Below are 20,067 nucleotides of genomic sequence, written 5' to 3' on the forward strand. Positions count from 1 at the left end.
TTTGTTATGGAGAGTTTGCAGTTTTGTCTGTGACACGTCTGAGGGCCTACTTTCTGTACATTACTATTCCTTATATAACTCGGGAAATATCCATTGTGGTTCCCTTTCATTTTTATTGCTAAATAGCATTCTTAATGGGTAATTTTCCACATGGTAATTCCAGAAGGGCTTTTGAATTTTTCCTCTCGTGTACGCTTGCTGGCCTATAAATCAAATCACTTTTTACTCATACATGCAAAACAGGGCAATAAGCTATTTCCTTAAAGGAAAACTATCGGCAAAATACATTTTTATGCTGCATAAAATAATGAGAATTTTGCCATCTATATAATTGAGAAAATATATCGTTTCTTTTATGACACTTTTTATTTTCTGTCTGTTGCCCTTTTAGTATGTGGTTAGTCTGCTTTTATAACCTGCATGTGCCAGTGTTGCTACTGCTACACGTGAGGAAGTTTAGGTAAATACTCCCAAACTTTCTTGGATCATGACGCCTTAGAGTATCAGCATTTTTTTCACGGCACTCATAGGCCAAAATTGACAGCCACCAGCTCTGGTCTTGACTACCAAATGAACCATAAGTAATTTTACATGGTTCTGGACCACCAAGCCGTGGCACCCCTACAGGTGCCCAGAGGCACCCAGTTTTGGAACCACTGGCTTAGTGTCTGCTAATGGGTTCAGATTACTGTAACCAACTTTAAGTTTTTGGTTTTGACAAGCAGAGGGTTGTAGGGGCCCAAACCAGTATATTGCAAGGGCTTAAGGCCTTGTTTAAATAAATAACGTGTTTTTGTGTGGTTATCCAGGCACTTTAATGTTGTGTCTGATCAAAGGGGGCGTGCTGTCGATGTTGATTGACAGCACGCCCCCTTTGGTGGGCGTGCCGGGGGCGTGCCTCCCTGACGGGGGCGTTCCCAAGGGAACGCCTACCTTCACTAGTGATGTCAGTGGGAGTGATTTTGGCTCTGATAGAGCCAAAATCACTCCGGGCCTTGCGGTTGAAAAACTCAACCGCAGGCTCCGGCTCGCAGTGGCGACGGCCATCAAACTGCACGCTCGTATAGGCTGTGGGTGGTGACCCACAGCTATACGAGCGTCCAGGAGGACGCTCCATAATTATGGAGGGCGGCCCTCATTCAGAGCGTGCGCTCTGCTCAGAGCATACGGCTCTGAATGAGGGCCCTTGTATAGTGTGTACATCAACTTTGTGAATAACGGATCTACTGTAGGGACAATGCAATGAACATTTCGGTCCTGTTACATGCACAGTGTATCGTTACATCGCACCGTCGCTGGGTACACACCTCATATTTACACAAAACTTTACATAAAATGTAACTCTGCGAGTGGATGAATAGATTCTGAAGATCGTCTGTGAAATGTTGCCATTCATTTAAGTTTGTTCTCACGTTTGAAAGCAAAACTAAAAAAAAAAGTCCTCAGATTCGTAAAAATTAAACGGAACTAATTATCTATCTTTTAATGAACAACAGCTTCTGAGTTGTAGAAACTACTGAAAAAGTAAAACTAGAAAAAGACAATACCTTCAAACAGTAAGGTATAAAGCATCTTATGAAACTTTATCCTCGGGCAAATGTGCGAAAATGTCAGGAATCTCAAGAAAAGAAAAAACACAGAATATAAGACATAAGAGATTTGCATCAAATAATATATTCCTTATTGCAGCGCAGAGATAAGACAGGAATCCATATAAGGGAGTTTATTATTCAGCAGCTTCTGCCACTTGTAATCTTGGTACTGAAACAAAACCTAACTATTCTTACAGCTTAACCCTGTGCCTTCTGCGAACGGACATGCTTGGCGCACGTTATTCATGAGACTAATGAACTTGATGCTGTTTACTTCAGGTTTATCGTTTTATAGGAGATTGTCGCAATGTGATACTTTGCATATATTGGGTGATTTTATACATAGCTTTTCTGCGACCGTAATTTGTATTCATTATGCTCTAGTGTATGTACAGCTACAAAAGCTTCAAAGCATATACTATAATACTTTATCCTGCATGAGCGACCAGGCTATGGTGATGCACAATCAGTCTTATTTAGTACACACCGAAGCAGAGTTTTATGATGCAAAGTTTATACTGGAGTGAATGTGGAGAGGGACAGGGGATATTTTGCTGCTTCTGAGATTCGGTAAAGTTTATAATGGTACAGTTCTTGCCCGTTCACCGCACAACCATCATGGGCTACACCTGTGTGTAGGTGTCAGTTGGCACATGCAATGCATAGCATAGAATCAGCCATATTTAGAGCCAGTGTACAGGTGACAATAATGGTAGTTGTGGATGTGGTCACCAAACTTCACTTCTGGCTGGCTAAGCCGACATTCATCAGAGTGCAGCCTCACCAGGATCTAGTGACACTGATGTGACATTAGTGAGTGAATTGATAGGCAGAATACTATGTCAGCCACGGATTAGCTGCTTGCAGTGTGTGGAGCCAGGGGTTCACTTCCATCTGGGTCACCCAGGCTGACAACTCAATGGTTATTTAAACAAGCACCCATAAAGCTATCATTGACTTACTGTTAGTAATTAATACCTAATTAGTTGTAACGTAATCTGGTGCTTCTTAATTTAGATATTCACCGCTGAACCAATTATTTGGCAAATGCCCAGCCCCCTGCTTCCGTTCTTAGCTCTGCACATTGTAATGTCAAGATGAACCCAGGCTAATGGGGAGCCCGTACTTGCCAGCTGTGCCACCTGTTTTGTAGAGGCATGGAATATGAGCTTGAAGTGCTACCGGACCACAAGAGCTAGTTACTCATAAGTAGGGCTCAGTGATGCAAGCAACAATTTATTAGTAATATCTGATGCCATCATGCATAGTTTTGCGCTGTGCATTTAGTGCCACCAGCAATCGCAACTTTTTGAGTCTGAAAATGGGGGTGTGGCAGGCAATGGGGGTGTGGCAGGGGTGTCCTGCCGAAATCACACATAGTATCCCCAATTCATATTACATCACACAGGAGCGCAATCTTATTCAAATTACACCACATAGTAGTGTCCCTTATTCACATTACGACACACAGTAGTGCCTCTTATACACAATGCCCACAGTAGTGCCCCTTATACAATGTCCACTGTAGTAGTGCCCCTTTTGCAGTTCCCCCAATAATAGTGTCCCTTATGCAGTGTCCCCTGTAGTAGTGCCCCTTATGCAATGCCCCCAGTAGTAGTGCCCCTTGTGGTTGTGCCCTTTATGCATTGTCCTCTGTAGCTGTGCTCATTATGAAGTGCCCCCTGGTTTTGTGCCCCTTATGCAGTGTCCCCTGTATTAGTCCCATATACAATGCTAGTTGTGCCCATTATGCAGTGCCCACTGTAGTTGTGCCCCTTATGCAGTGCCCCCTGTATTAGAGCCCCTTATGCAATGCCCCCTGTAGTTGTGCCCATTATGCAGTGCCTCCTGTAGTTGTGCCCCTTATGCAGTGCCCCCAGTAGTTGTGCCCCTTATGCAGTGCCCTCAGTAGTGTCCTTTATAGAGTGCCTCCCTGTAGTGCCCCTTATGAAGTGCCCCCAGTAGTGCCCCTTATGCAGTGCCCCCTAAAGTAGTACCCCTTATGCAATGCCCCCAGTACTGGTGCCCCCTCCCAGTGTAGAACATTCCCCCTCTCCCCAGTGTAGTACTTACCTGTCTTCACGCTGGGCACCTCTCCACGCCGTCAACGCTCCGGCTGTCACTCCCACAGGCTCCTCTCCTCACATCGCATTGTCAGTGACATTGAGTGTACACAGTGGACGATGTTGCCAACATGTCGTCCAGCTGGATCAGATGACATATCGTCTAGTGTGTACTGGCCTTTAGCCTCTGTTCGCTTCAGAGACCGGCGTTCCCACTTGATCTAGCAAGTTGGTTGCAATCTACCATCGGGAGATCCGCGAGCTACTGGTAGATCGCGACCGACGTTTTGGCCAGGCCAGAGCTAGACCATGGCTTGGTTGTATTGTAGCGCTATAGCATGAACTCCTGTCAAAGAAGAAAAACTGGAAGTGTGACCCATAACAGCCAATCAGATTGTAGCTTCCATCTTCTAGACTGTACTACATACAGTACATGAAAGCTAGAATCTGCTGTAATTGAATGCTGCGGTAACACCTCCATTTTCCCTTTTAGAAGTTTTAACTTAATCTGCCCTCTATTTTTTCTGGAGACAAAACGGTGGGATGAGATAGTTGTTCTGGGGAACGTTTTGTAGCGAGCAGGCACAATATCACAGCAACCAGAGGCCAGGCTCCCAACGCTGGGTGGATAATTAAATGAATACTCATCGTTACCCACCCAGCTAATATAAACGGCACCACAGGTGGCGTTTGCTTAGTAAAGCAACATAATCTCACTTTACAGCAGTCATATCATTTTGTGTAAATAAGGTATAAAATACTCAAGAGAGTTATCTGTGGAGTGATTTATGTCTATTGATTAGTATTGAAAGCTACGAGTCTAGACAAGATTATGCAAAAGCAAGTAGGCGGGGCTCCGGTAGTGTGAAGGAGATTATACGTATATCAGTGTCTGACCTATCAGAAACGAGCAGGTAGGCTGGGGCTTTTATCCTGTCCCTAGCTTGCCTTAATAATGTTTACCCAAGTATTCAGGGTAATTCAGGGTAAATACATACAGTAGAATGAGAATGACAGGAATACGACTATTTTTAATCCACTTGCAGACTGGAATTTAAACAAAATAAATTAACAATTGGTTACATAATGAGAAAATGAAAGGAATAGAATGTCATCATATTTTTTTACACAAACAAGAAATGTAAAGCTGCGTCTTAAAAATCAGAAAACAGATGTAGGCATGTGGTGAAGTGCGGCAGTGAATGTGTTAAATGAAAGGATGAATATGGTTCAATGGATTTCCTACATGATCCATTATTGAATCAAGGGCATATTGGTTCTGAACTGCTGGGAGCACCACTGCAGCTGACGGTTTAATGCTGGAATGTAAGCTGAGCACAGCTAAACATCCCAGGGGAGAGATTCCAGGAAGTGATTGATAGGCGACAGCCAATACAATGCAGCATGTGATGCCGTGCTGCTCTCTTATTGGCTTATTGTTATATTGTTGTTGTAATTCTCTATTTATTTAATTATTTCTTTAGGGTCTTTAAATAAAAAATGTATTAAACAAAAAAAAATGACAATGATAATTCCAAACATACATACAGTAAATAGATGATACATTTGCAGCAGTATTTATAAACGTTTTCTTTTCATTTGCAGCCAAGTCAACAAGTTTGTCGCTTCCTCTGACACCCGAGTCACCAAAGTAAGTATTGGGCATCGGCAAGCTCTGTTGGCAAGGGATGGGTGTCTTCTCGTCTTGGCTACAATAGCTCCATTTCAGCTTGTTTTTATAAATATACGCTGTCTTCCAGTGACCCCAAGGGTTCCCCATTTGAGAGCAAGACTATTGAAAGAACCTTAAGTGTGGAGCTCTCTGGAACTGCAGGTAAGGGTCATTCTATCATTGTTATTACACTATACTGTGCATGTACAAGACCGTGTAGTCTGCTGTCCAGAGAACCTTTAAGGGACCCCCATGCCTAGAATTCAGACTGCCCTATACAAAAAGCTACTTAGAAGTAAATATATATATATATATATATATATATACGCATACATACATTTCAGTCTGTTGACGAGTGCACACAGTGAACCTGAGACTGCAATGACTGATACTACAGATCAATGTTATGCATTAAGCTGCATTGCATATGTAAATGTCATGTCTAATGTGTCAAGGTGTGTCAACCTTAACATATGTATCTGTAAATATTACATTCAACATGCACGCCATTTTAGGTGTAGTGGTCCTGTAATGATAAAAAAAAAAACATTACTGCAAGTCGAAAAAAAAATTGGGTTTCACATGCTGGATGTATCCATTTGCAATAAGCTTGGCACCCTTGCCAGAATACTTTACTTTAAAATAAGTCTTTCTATAAGTAACTTCTGTCCTGAAGGCTGATTCACTAAAATGGTGCTAAATGATCATACTGCAATAAAAACTGTAGTCTTATAATAATATCTTCTAATTGCACTCTAGCGCATACCACTATTTTGTTATTTTGAATAACCTTGTTCTAAGAAGATATATTCAACTGAATGTTCTTTGTGGGATGGAAACATGAGTTGTTATTATATTTTGTTGTGTTCTGAACACTTCCTCAGTGCGATAATATTACTTCTGCTGTCTACAGAATAGTAGACACCTAATAGCTTTTGTAAATATATATTTTTAGTCTTCAGTGATTAATGGCCTGATTGAATGCAGGCCCCTGGCCACCATCAGTAGCCACTACAGAAAGCCACATTTTTTTATTTTTCTTAAATAACAGCACATTTATGAAAAAAATTGAAATAAACTCTATCGCTAATGGCGGAAGTAGCCATTTTATAGTCAGAATATATACAGGGTCGGACTGGCCCACAGGGGTACAGGGGAAAACCCCAGTGGGTCCCACCGCCTGAGGGCCCACCCCCTCCTCTAGGGATCAGGTTCCAGACTGTGCACTTGAATTATACAGCACAGGACTATTATGTATTTTGAATGCACTACTGTTACTAATCTGGTACATTATCATACATTCACTAGCAGTATTTACTATATATATATATATATATATATATATATATATGTGTGTGTATGTATGTATATATTTAAAGGGGCCCAGACCCACTCTGGAGGCTGGCCACATCCATGAGTATGGACCCCTATCACTGCATTCCCACGGTGGGCCCTTCATGCCCCTGTCCGACACTGAATATATATATATATATATATATATATATATATAAAATATATAGTGACCAGTGATATCATATCCAGTATATACCATACATTTTGTTTGGTGAATCAATATTCATGCAATATTCTATAATCGAAGGCTCATGAATTGATAGTTTACGCTTCCAAAATGGCTCCCTACACACTATGCGGGCAAGTGTTTGTCCTTTAGTTAAGCCAGTGGTTCCCAAACTTTTTGGAACCACGGCGCACTAGGGTATCAACATTGTTTTCACAGAACCCATAAGCCAAAAGTTTGTTAGTGAGAAATTTTGAAAAAAAAATTTGTAAAGTGAAGTAAATTGTGCTGAGCTGTCATTCTTAAGGTAAGGTATGAGGTGGGGGACTGGTAAGGTATGAGGTGGGGGACAGGTAAGGTATGAGGTGGGGGACAGGTTTGCCACATATTTACATTACATTGACAAAAAATTATTTGATTTGGTGCTGGACCACACTGGGGTGCCTGCAAGTGTCTTGAGGCACCCCAGGGTGCCACTGCATACAGTTTAGGAATCACTGAGTTAAGCCAATTTTTTTTTTTTTCTCACAACTTTTTTAGTGTACAGAATAGGTTGTGAATCTGTGCGTATATTTCTTTGTAATAATCATACACGTTACATAACACAGCACATATAGAAGCAATTATGAGGGAGCATGTCTGCAGCCTGCATTTTGCCATTTTTGCTCACTGTCACCGTCATTTGCATTCTATCATATACAGTAGGTGTCATTGTGTCTGTTAATTATTTTTGCTGCATTCTTTTAATGCAGAAAGGCCCCTGCACTCTGTCAGTGAACTGAGAGGGAATGGGGGCTGATGGTTTAGCTAAACGAGTGGAACAGGCTTCAGCAGGACACAGTAACATATTTCATCTGCAGGTGGAATATGTTCTAAGTAGCATGACGTTCATCAAAGTGAAAAAGCCTAAGGCTTGTAAGTCCTGCTTTTCCTGTATCTCTTTCAGTCAGTTCTTTGCAGAACATTGGAAAGTTAAAAAAAAAATCCCAATAGTAACGTTTTAGTTTGAAATACTGAATGATTAGTGGTTCTAACGGCGATTTGTTTCAGTTATCTAATGCTGAAGACTATGATATTCATCTCTGAATGTACTTAGCTTAATGCAGCCACTGATGGGAACATTGCTGATCTTAAAACAGGACAGAGTTGGCCCGAACCAATATTTCAGATGCCTGTTATACTTATTTTCCCCGAAATTCATGTGGAAACTGCTGTTTCCACATGAATAACTTACCTTTAGGTAGGGAATATATAATACAGGATATATTGCAGATAATGTTAGTGTAGTGAGGATACAATTGGTTACACAAAGACCTACAGTACCTAAGCATTGTTCCCAAGTGCCCTGAAGGTATTTGTGTCAGCAAATACAGACTCCCCCTATTAATCTAAACTGGTCTGTTTGTTTGAGGACTGTGGATAATTTTTTTTTGTGTTTGGAAATGTGTCACTGAAAGCGGTTTCATTAATCTTTTTTATGTAATATATGCAGGGCCGCCATCAGGGGGGGACTGCTGGCACTGGAGTCCCGGGCCCGGACATTGCCAGAACGGGGGGGAGGGGCCCATCCGCTCATACTGCCGCTACATAGCATGTAACCCCGTACTTCCCCTTGATTGAAAGAGGTGGGCCACTTCTACCACCCGCCGACATGGCCCGCACTACCCAGGCCTCATTAAAAAAAAAAGGAGGCTGGCCTGCTCTGGCCGCTTCAACCTAAACGCAGCACTGAGGTGATGTCCACTGGTTCTGGTGATCAATAAAGTTTATTTTGGAGTCGGCGTGCGTGGCGTCATGACGTCACGCGCGCCGCTGGGCGGGAGAAGTTGGAGGAGCCGCAGCACGAGAGGTCTGCCGGAGAAGAATAAGCCAGAAGGAAGGACTCTGAGCCTTCTTCAAGGAGAGATGAGGTAAGTAAATCATTAGATTTAATAAACCAGGGAAGTTGGAAAAAAGAGCCGGGCAGAGGAGCACTGGTACATATTTAATAAACCTTGAAAAAAGGTAGCGTGGAAGGGGCAGGGGGTCCCAGGGAGAAAGGTGTGGCATGGGGGCCCAGGGGCCCTGGCTATTTAGTTAGTCCCGGGCCCCACAATTGCTGATGGCAACCCTGAATATGTGCACTTTAAATAGGAATATGCTAATAAATGTCTCTGTAATGCCATTGTATCGCAGTGTAGATGATCCTAATGTTTAGCTCTTTGCTGAAAGATTACGGTAGAGATGTATCAAACCTTCAAGAGAGATACAGTGGAGAGTTGGCCATAGCAGCCAATCAGCTTCTAACTGCCATTACATAGGCTGTGCTAGATAAATGATAGCTAGATGCTGATTGGTTGCTGTAGGTAGCTTCTCTCCTTTATCTCTCTCGAAGCTTTGATACATCTCTCCTATACAGGAGCTGAATAAAGTGTTTATTTTATGGGGTTTTTCTATTGAAAATGTTTACACGAGTGTGTGGTAGTAATTTCTGCTCTGGTTGATAAGTCAAAAATTGTAATTTCAATTCTAAAACAAAAAAACGAAGATGACTTTATGCCAGTGATTTTCATTGCGGTGTATTAGATTGCCTTGCTATGTGTTATAGTAAAGCATGATTGTCATGACACACACTAGACTGCTACCATCTGATGCCTAAATTGTTGCTATCAGTAACAGCACATAATTTGTCATTGCGCCATGTTGTTAAAGCAGCCATAGTCATGTGCACATATATCCGGCTATCATAATTCCCTCATTATTACAGTGCAGTTTACTAAAGGAAAAGCAAATTGCTGCTATGTATGCATATAGCACAATGTCATTAAATAAGCCCCTGTAGGGACAGACGTAGATTGATTCTGTGGTGCTTTGGAAGCTTAAAGTAAAAATATGCCGACATCTCTTCATATATTACTTGTCTGGTGGATGTAAAATGACATGTCAGTCGTAGCCATCAAAGAAAGAGAGTCCCAGTGAATAAATAATTATGAGCATGATTGGTAACATGCATTACTCTGCCAGGCAAAGACTCACCTAATGGTAGCAGCCAATAATATTTGGGGGAAAGCCAGTTTTCATAACATTGTATATACTTAGTTAGGGTTGTTCATTGAAACACTAGCCATCAATGGTTGATGGTTCATAACCATTGGCGGAAAACCATTGATGGCTGAACCATCTATAGTTTGCGACTGCACATGTGCCGTGGAAAGGAGCCTGCAACTATGTATGCGCAAAGAAGAAAAAACGTATGAATTTTGAACCATCGAGGCATCCCCATCAATGGTAACACTATCGACCATCGGTAGCAAACCATCGATGGTAGCTTTGCCATCGGTCACCAATTTTACTCTCAATTCTGTAAAAGTCAGTAACATTATCAATGCTTTTTATGGGTCTGGTATGTTTTGTCCACATGCTCGTAATGTCGATATGCTTGGCATGTTGACATTTACCATGTCAACACTGATGAAATGTCAACATGATTAGAATGGTGACAAAACGTTCCTGGCGATCCATTGGTGACTTACCCAGTGATTATCGCAAAACCCTAACTCTCCCCCTAGTGCCTAACCATAACTTTCCCTCCCGTAGCCTAACCCTAACCCCCCACCGCTGCAGCCTAACCCTAACCCTCTGGTCCCTGCAGAATGCTGACATGTTCAATGTACACATTTCAACAATGTCGTCATAACTTTCCACATTGAGGTGCTGACATTATAAATGTCAACATTATCACTGCATCCCCCTTTTATAATGAAGTATTCACCGGGCCCTGGTTTACAGTGAATTCAGAGGTTGAATAAGAAAATGGCTAGTAATTCTAAGCATATTAAGTGTTTATACTTAAATATATCTGCTATTTGTCCCATTACCATAGGATGCCAATGGCTGCCTTATAGTTACATCCTGGGACTAGGTTACTTAAGTCTATATTTCCGCATATCTACAGTTATTAAATAGATTTTACCATGGAGCTCTTCTGCCTCTCATAGCACTATGTTGTGAAATGTAGCACAGCACTATAATGTAATATGAAAGCACATTACAGTGTATTAAACAAGTACAAGTCTGTATGGTAATGCCAGTCTACCGACCCATCCAATCCATTACCATTTAGGCTAGGAGCAGTAGGATAAGTGTTTGGCAGGCTAAGCACACAACACCTACAACATCAAATTGACATATAAATAAGCATAGCTGTCCCGATTTAGGTAGAACAGTCCCAGTTTCAAGGCCGTGCCACGCTTTACGGATGGTTTTAGTCCAATTGAGTGAGAAGGTTGGGAGGTATCTCCAGATCACCATAGCAAAGCAGCAGTGGACGGGTACTGCACACACCTGCCATAAGATAGTTTTAGAGGAGGGGAATTTGACAGTGGGTGCTCTGGCATGTCCGAAATGCTGGTCACACATTAATAAGCCAACATTTAAAATATATTGGAGTATTGGAGGTGGTAGTTACACGCCATATGATTAACTATTATGATTATGAATAGACATATTTAGTGGCAGCACAAGTATTGCTGTACTTAAGCAGCCACTGAGCAGGCTCCTATGATCACACCTACATGAATTACACGTTTCCCAATTGAAAATTAGGGAGGTTGGGATAAGTGTAAATAGAAAATAAAATATCTGAGCTAAAAGGTGTTTGGGAGAAAATGTTGCTCTAATTGGACAATTCCTGTTCTAGGAGTAGACTCCTGAACTTATTCCTCCTAGGGAACAGTGCCAAATGAAGACAAAAATAGTAAAATTATTGCTTGACTTTACCCAGTTTTACCTATTAGAACACCCCTCAGGCATTGGCGTACACTTATTTTATGCAGCAATGTCTGTCCTACCATATATATATCATTCTCAGCACAAGTAATAATTCAGTCTAATATTCTAATACATTTATAACATTGGTTGTGACAACTTATGTGTGCACGGTGCTTAAATAGAAGGTATATGTAATACTTCCCAAAAACAGTTTGATATGTAGATCTTGTAGACAGATGTCAGTAGATGATATTTCCGTTGATATGAAAAATATAGAAACATATATACATAGTGCAATATAGTAATAACAAATTTATTCCAAACTTCTATTAAAACTTATAATAAAATAAATTATCACAAATAATGTATCATCCAAGACACACCTAGCATATAATACAATCACTTGCATGCAAAATAGTCATAAAATAGGTTAAAATGAATGCATGTATAAAATCCACTATAGTATTCAGTGAAGAATTACCAGAAGTCCCATTTGTAAGGGCCCGTAGATATTTTGGTGGAGGTTTCCGGATAACCTCTCACACCAATCCTTATCCGATGGTCTTGTTAATGTAAATCTCACTGGTCAAATGATCCTGCCACCAGATTCCAACGCGTTTCGAGAGCTATACGCTCTTCCTTAAGGCTGTGTGACCGGGATCATCAAGGTTCACCTTACATACTAATCCATCCAATTACTTCCGGGTCAGAGGGTCACCAGCCCCATCTGATCATTTATTCCCTTTTTTTAATTCCCAACTCTATTTTAACAAATTAAGGTAGATTTAACCATCTTCTGTTATCCCATACTATTATAAATTTATAGCACTGGATGAAAACTGTAATGAAACTTTATGTTTGGTATCAGTTTGTGTTTAAAGCACAAAATTATTAAAAATATTGTATAAAATCACCTTCAGGCTTTGTGTATAAGGTTTATATGAAACATAAATACATTTTATGTATGTACACAAACTTTGCTTGAGCCACAAACTTATTGAAAATTTTGTATAAAATTACCAGCAGGCTGTGTGTATAAGGTGTATATAACACATAACTGCATTCGTGTTTAGATTTGGGTCCCATTCCCAAGATATTTCATTATAGTATGCAAATATTCCAAAATATGGAATATTCCGATAGCATTTTGGATATGGGATACTCAACCTGTAACACAAAAAAATAAAAAATGTACATCAGCCTTAAAATGGAGTTATTTACACACCTGCTTTGACACTACCGTGCATCGGAGATTAATAACAATAAAAAAAAATCTCTATGTAAATGCCAACAAGCGGTATTGTTAATTTTGTTAATTGGCTCCTTTTTCATGTTTCTGGACCAGTCACTTCTGCAATTAAACATTCTGCTGATATGATATCTTATAGATTAGATAAGAAAGGCAAATAAACAGAGGTCTTTTGTGTTTTAATTCACCAACAAACTTAAATTCATTTCCCATGCAATAATTCATCATTTAGGTGCAGAATTTATGGACTCGTTCACACATACTGTATGAGAGCTTTGACAATGGACAGTGCAAATCCGCTGGTGGTTCCAAACACTCCGTCCTCGGCGCCCCATCTCGTTCACCATCGACCCTTGCACCAGCCTATGGCGGCTCAGGGTCTCCTGAAATTGCTCTAGACATGGCTTCTGTGGCTGAGACAGCCGCTGTCACTAGCACGCCCGTGACACACACTATAACATGCCCATTGTTCTTTTTGCCTTAAGATAGGTGCACACTAGACGACTTGCAAACAATAAGATGTCGTCAACATTTTCCCTTGAACTCCTGGACAAACGATCTAGTGCATACATACTGTGCAATCTAACAAACGACCAAACGATATGGTGGTTAGGACGTTAACTATATAACATAACCATATTGCCTGGTCGTCTGGTAGTGCGTACACACTGCACCATCCGAGGGGAATCGTTAACGAGACTGACAGATCTCACTACATGTACAAAAGATCTGAAGATGCGATGAACGACACCGGGGGAGCGCGCATAGTGTGTACACACTTGACGATTTGAATGTTTTGTTGTTCTGATGTGTCAGAATCGACCAAATCGTTAAAAATATCGTCTAGTGTGTAGGGGCCATCAGAGTGATCAGATCTAAGTACTGATGTTTGCTGTGGAGTGTTGCATGTTTGCACCTTTTTCAGCTCCTTCTCTTAGGTAAATGCAGTCACCCCAAGTGTGTAATCTGTACTAATATAATAAGAACATTGTGTCTGTCTGTCTGTCTGTCTGTTTGTTCCAAGCTGGCGCAACAACTACTGAATCGATTTTTATCATTTTGTAGTGGAAACTAGAAATAACCTGCACTTTGTTGTATCTCATCCTGTCAAATTAAAGCTTAGCAATAACAAAAACAAAATTTATTGACATCATCCATGCAAGAGATAGGTGTGGCACCATGTGTGCGGCCGGTAAGGAATGGGGGGAGAGGTGCTTTAGGCATGTGTGTTCACTTGAATAGGATAGCAGTCTGTGTACAGGGCACACAGTGACATTGGTGTGAGTGGTGGGTGAATAGGATAGGCTACATAGCATTCTGTGTACAGGGCACACAGTGACATTGGTGTGAGTGGTTGGTGAATAGGATAGGCTACATAGCAGTCTGTGCACAGGGCACACAGTGACATTGTGTGAGTGGTGGGTGAATAGGATAGGCTACATAGCATTCTGTGTACAGGGCACACAGTGACATTGGTGTGAGTGGTGGGTGAATAGGATAGGCTACATAGCAGTCTGTGCACAGGGCACACAGTGACATTGGTGTGAGTGGTGGGTGAATAGGATAGGCTACATAGCATTCTGTGTACAGGGCAAACATTGACATTGGTGTGAGTGGTGCTTGAATAGGATAGGCTACATAGTAGTCTGTGCACAGCGCACACAGTGACATTGGTGTGAGTGGTGGGTGAATAGGATAGGCTACATAGTAGTCTGTGCACAGGGCACACAGTGACATTGGTGTGAGTGGTGGGTGAATAGGATAGGCTACATAGTAGTCTGTGCACAGGGCACACAGTGACATTGGTGTGAGTGGTGGGTGAATAGGATAGGCTACATAGCAGTCTGTGCACAGGGCACACAGTGACATTGGTGTGAGTGGTGGGTGAATAGTACAGGTGACATAGCAGTCTGTGCACAGGGCACACAGAGACATTGGTGTGAGTGGTGGGTGAATAGGATAGGCTACATAGCAGTCTGTGCACAGGGTACACAGTGACACTGGTGTGAGTGGTGGGTGAATAGGATAGGCCACATAGCAGTCTGTGCACAGGGCACACAGTGACATTGGTGTGAGTGGTGGGTAAATAGGATAGGTTACATAGCAGTCTGTGCACAGGGCACACAGTGACACTGGTGTGAGTGGTGGGTGAATCGGATAGGCTACATAGCATTCTGTGTACAGGACACACAGTGACATTGGAGTGAGTGCTGGGTGAATAGGATAGGCTACATAGCAGTCTGTGCACAGGGCACACAGTGATATTGGTGTGAGTGGTGGGTGAATAGGATAATTTACATAGCAGTCTGTGCACAGGGCACACGGTGACATTGGTGTGAGTGGTGGGTGAATAGGATAGGTTAAATAGCAGTCTGTGCACAAGGCACACAGTGACATTGGTGTGAGTGGTGGGTGAAGAGGATAGGCTACATAGCAGTCTGTGCACAGGGCACACAGTGACATTGGTGTGAGTGGTGGGTGAATAGGATAGGTTAAATAGCAGTCTGTGCACAAGGCACACAGTGACACTGGTGTGAGTGGTGGGTGAATAGGATAGGCTACATAGCAGTCTGTGCACAGGGCACACAGTGACATTGGTGTGAGTGGTGGGTGAATAGGATAGGCTACATAGCAGTCTGTGCACAGGGCACACAGTGACACTGGTGTGAGTGGTGGGTGAAGAGGATAGGCTACATAGCAGTCTGTGCACAGGGCACACAGTGACATTGGTGTGAGTGGTGGGTGAATAGGATAGGTTAAATAGCAGTCTGTGCACAAGGCACACAGTGACACTGGTGTGAGTGGTGGGTGAATAGGATAGGCTACATAGCAGTCTGTGCACAGGGCACACAGTGACATTGGTGTGAGTGGTGGGTGAATAGGATAGGCTACATAGCAGTCTGTGCACAGGGCACACAGTGACATTGGTGTGAGTGGTGGGTGAATAGGATAGGCTACATAGCAGTCTACGCACAGGGCAGACAGTGACATTGGTGTGAGTGGTGGGTGAATAGGATAGGCTACATAGCAGTCTCCACAGGGCACACAGTGACATTGGTGTGAGTGGTGGGTGAATAGGATAGGTTACATAGCAGTCTGTGCACAGGGCACACAGTGACACTGGTGTGAGTGGTGGGTGAATAGGATAGGTTACATAGCAGTGTGTGCACAGGGCACACAGTGACACTGGTGTGAGTGGTGGGTGAATAGGATAAGCTACATAGCAGTCTGTGCACAGGGCACACAGTGACATTGGTGTGAGTGGTGGGTGAATAGGATAGGCTACGTAGCAGTCTGTGCACAGGGCACACAGTGACATTGGTGTGAGTGGTGGGTGAATAGGATAGGCTACATAGCAGTCTGTGCACTGGGCAGACAGTGACATTGGTGTGAGTAATGGGTGAATAGGATAGGCTACATCGCAGTCTGTGAACAGGGCACACAGTGACATTGGTGTGAGTGGTGGGTGAATAGGCTAGGTTACATAGCAGTCTCCACAGGGCAGACAGTGACATTGGTGAGTGGTGGTTGAATAGGATAGGCTACATAGCAGTCTGTGCACAGGGCACACAGTGACATTGGTGTGAGTGGTGGGTGAATAGGATAGGCTACATAGCAGTCAGTGCACAGGGCACACAGTGACATTGTTGTGAGTGGCGGCTGAATAGAATAGGCTACATAGCAGCCTGTGCACAGGGCACACATTGACATTGGTGTGAGTGGTGGGTGAATAGGTTAGGTTACATAGCAGTCTCCACAGGGCACACAGTGACATTGGTGTGAGTGGTGGGTGAATAGGATAGGCTACATAGCAGTCTGTGCACTGGGCAGACAGTGACATTGGTGTGAGTAATGGGTGAATATGATAGGCTACATCGCAGTCTGTGCACAGGGCACACAGTGACATTGGTGTGAGTGGTGGGTGAATAGGCTAGGTTACATAGCAGTCTCCACAGGGCACACCGTGACATTGGTGTGAGGGGTGGGTGAATAGGATAGGCTACATAGCAGTCTGTGCACAGGGCAGACAGTGACATTGGTGTGAGTGGTGGGTGAATAGGATAGGCTACATAGCAGTCAGTGCACAGGGCACACAGTGACATTGGTGTTAGTGGTGGGTGAATAGAATAGGCTACATAGCAGCCTGTGCACAGGGCACACAGTGACATTGGTGTGAGTGGTGGATGAATAGGATAGGCTACATAGCAGTCTGTGCACAGGGCACACAGTGACATTGGTGTGAGTGGTGGGTGAATAGGATAGGCTACATAGCAGTCAGTGCACAGGGCACACAGTGACATTGGTGTGAGTGGTGGGTGAATAGGATAGGCTACATAGCAGTCTGTGCACAGGTTTGAGTGGTGGGTGAATAGAATAGGCTACATGGCAGTCTATGCACAGGGCACACAGTGACATTGGTGTGAGTGGTGGGTGAATAGGATAGGCTACATAGCAGTCAGTGCACTGGGCACACAGAGACATTGGTGTGAGTGGTGGGTGAAGGCGCTTCTGCCACCAGTCTGTATAGGCTGCCGGTGATGTGGGCCACTTCCGCGACAAGGCCCCTATGCAAAGCAATACAACTAGAACACCTCAAATACAAAAAAATACTGGCAGAAGCGATTTCATTGTAGGCAAAGCCGCAGACAACATCTAGTATACTAATAAAGTGCAGTAAAACATAAAGGTTTTTGGGGGAGAAAAAGGCTGTGCAGCCTCTTATTAGTCAGGGAAAAGCACCAGTCCTGTCCCTTTATCATATTTAACTAATTTTGGGCCACAAAAGGAAATCTAATTTTTACATGTGCATAGAAAAGTAAGCACTTACTCTGCAGGAACAATACCGATTTGCCCAGGTCCTTCCAAACTCCACGTATTAACAAAAGCATTTGCAGTTTGCTCTGAAATGTCTCCCAAGTCGCTGCCAGGGGACATCTAATAGCAAATGGCTAAATCGATAAGGAAAAACTTTTTTTTATTTTTTATTAACGCATAGTGTTATAGAGCAAGAACAGCTAAACAGGATGTACAGTTGTTGTCTTTTTTTAGTCATTAAGTAGTTTTCCAGCTATATAATACTGTTATGCTTTGTGTTTTGCCGAAGGCTAACAGCGCCTATTGCGCTCATCTGACCTGTCTGTCTGTTCCCTTGTAGAATATAGGAATTATAAAGTAAAGACTCCGAACCATGTAGAGGACCTTGTATAAACAACTTGTTACCTAGATTTCCTGAACATCCTTTTGAGAGATGTAAAGCATAAAACATTGTTTTTAATGTTGAATCCAATTGTGATATTATTTTTTACTAAAAAAAAAAGAGTTTTCTATTGTTTCTTTTTGTTGTCGTCTCCCCGGATATTGTTGTTTACATTTTGTAAGACGTACATCTTTAAAGATAAAAATGGCTGTCGCTGGCTATGTGTGTACGTCTCTGTGTCACTGGAGACCTGAGCCTGTTTTATTTGCCTCCGGCAGATGCAGACGTTCTAGTCTCTGACACTCTTTGTATTAAATGATTGTGCCTCATAGCTGCCAATGTGGCAGGGTTTTGCGAATCATCACGAGGATACAACTTGCAGCCGTAGCTTATGCTGATTTATAGCTTATGCTGGTTCAGAGTTTACACTTGTTCATCCTTACGCTGGATCGCGGCTTATTCTGGTATGCCGCTTATACTGGTTTGTGTGTTTTTATAAGCTTATATTGACATGGTTTATGCTGGTCAGTGGTTTATGCTGGCTTATAGGTGTTGCTGGTTTACATTTTTATTGTGCTGACTGAGCAATTTGTGATACTGATTTATGGAATATTGCTAAAACAGTAATAGGGTTTTTTTTTTATTGTGGCAATATATGTTGAACACTTTTTTATTTTCTTTTATAACTTAAAGGCTACATACAGATACTGTTTTTTGGTCGGATGAAGAGACCTGTCCAGAACTGTGTAAGAGTTGCAGACAGCAGTATAACCTTTTGCCTATATGCTTTAGAAATACAAATAAAATTATCGTATCATTTCACTATTGACATTGCTTAGGAATGTTGCACTTTGTGGGGTATATGTAATAGTTTGCAAGAGCCGTGAAACAGCTTGTTTTGCCTTTTAAATGATTGCCGCTTTAAATCTGCCACCTTAATCGCCAACATTGTGCCGTTTCATGGTTCTCATGACACTTTAGAGAAACCCTTGTGATTTAGGGCTCAGTGATGTAATTTCAGACATGCTTATGTTAATGGACCAAGGAACAGGAGCAGAGAGGGCATGACGATGTGTTTTGCATCATAACAGCCCCGTGACCATCTGCGTTGTTGTGCATTGATGACGCAATTTGTAGCGAAATGCGTCAGCAAGGTCCTGCAAACTTCAGGAGAAAGTGGAGCAGAGTCCGGAAGCCTCCTGTACAGCATGGACAAGTAGCATTTACAGTAGCTGTATTCTTATGAATAAAAAATCCACAGAAACCCACAGAAAGACAGCAATCAGTACAGATGTGTCCTCATACACTGTTGCTGCAGTCACTCCAAACAGACCCCAAGCCAAGTTCTGTTGTGCATTGTATACAGGCTCAGCCACACTCAGATATACAAGTGTCGCATATCAAATTAATCAGCACAGTCTCCTGGTGCGTCCTAGTCACATCACATTGCGACAAAGGGGTCTATTTACTAAGCAGTGTTAGGAGACAGAGTGAAAAGTGATAAGAAAGTGATAAGGTGCCAGCCAATCGGCTTCTAGCGGTTATTTTTCAAACACAGCCTGTGAAACGATTGGCTGGCACCTTATCACTTTCTTATCACTTTTCACTCTGTTTCCTAACACTGCTTAGTAAATAGACCCCTATGACTCATTTGAGAGCGAAAAAGATGCAAAAAAAGACTCTTGGCACTAGCAGAGTCCCACGGGACCAGGCGGCTCACCTGTGCCAGGTGTCTCACTCCACATGGCTTATTGAGTCTAGAGGCATGAGGACACATGTGTATATATAAGTGATAGTTAAACAGAGGCCAAAGTAATATCATTGTACACATTTGCCCCACCTACTTGATGATGCAAATGGCAATTAAGTAATGTCCTGCATTTATTTTCATTCCTGCCATAGGTATCTCCCGCAAGGCAGTTATGGAGAATAGGCAAGTATGAGCTTATTTATATCCCTTTCACATCGCAATGTGACTCCTTTCAGACTGGCGGCCCGACTCAGCAATCGCCGCCATTACGTGCTG

General features: G+C 42.5%; 1 protein-coding gene across 1 annotated transcript in view; it reads left to right on the forward strand.

Annotated features, from left to right (window-relative positions):
• Positions 1-20,067, forward strand: part of PPARGC1A (PPARG coactivator 1 alpha) — a 98,402-nt gene that overhangs the window by 50,417 nt on the left and 27,918 nt on the right. The window contains exons 6-7 of the mRNA XM_088450616.1: positions 5,261-5,306; positions 5,416-5,489. Coding sequence (XP_088306742.1) covers positions 5,261-5,306; positions 5,416-5,489 — 120 coding nt within the window. The remainder of the gene's footprint in view (positions 1-5,260; positions 5,307-5,415; positions 5,490-20,067) is intronic.

Source organism: Taudactylus pleione, unplaced genomic scaffold (genome assembly GCF_031769625.1).
Source record: "Taudactylus pleione unplaced genomic scaffold, aTauple2 ptg000520l, whole genome shotgun sequence".
NCBI classification, from domain to species: domain Eukaryota; kingdom Metazoa; phylum Chordata; class Amphibia; order Anura; family Myobatrachidae; genus Taudactylus; species Taudactylus pleione.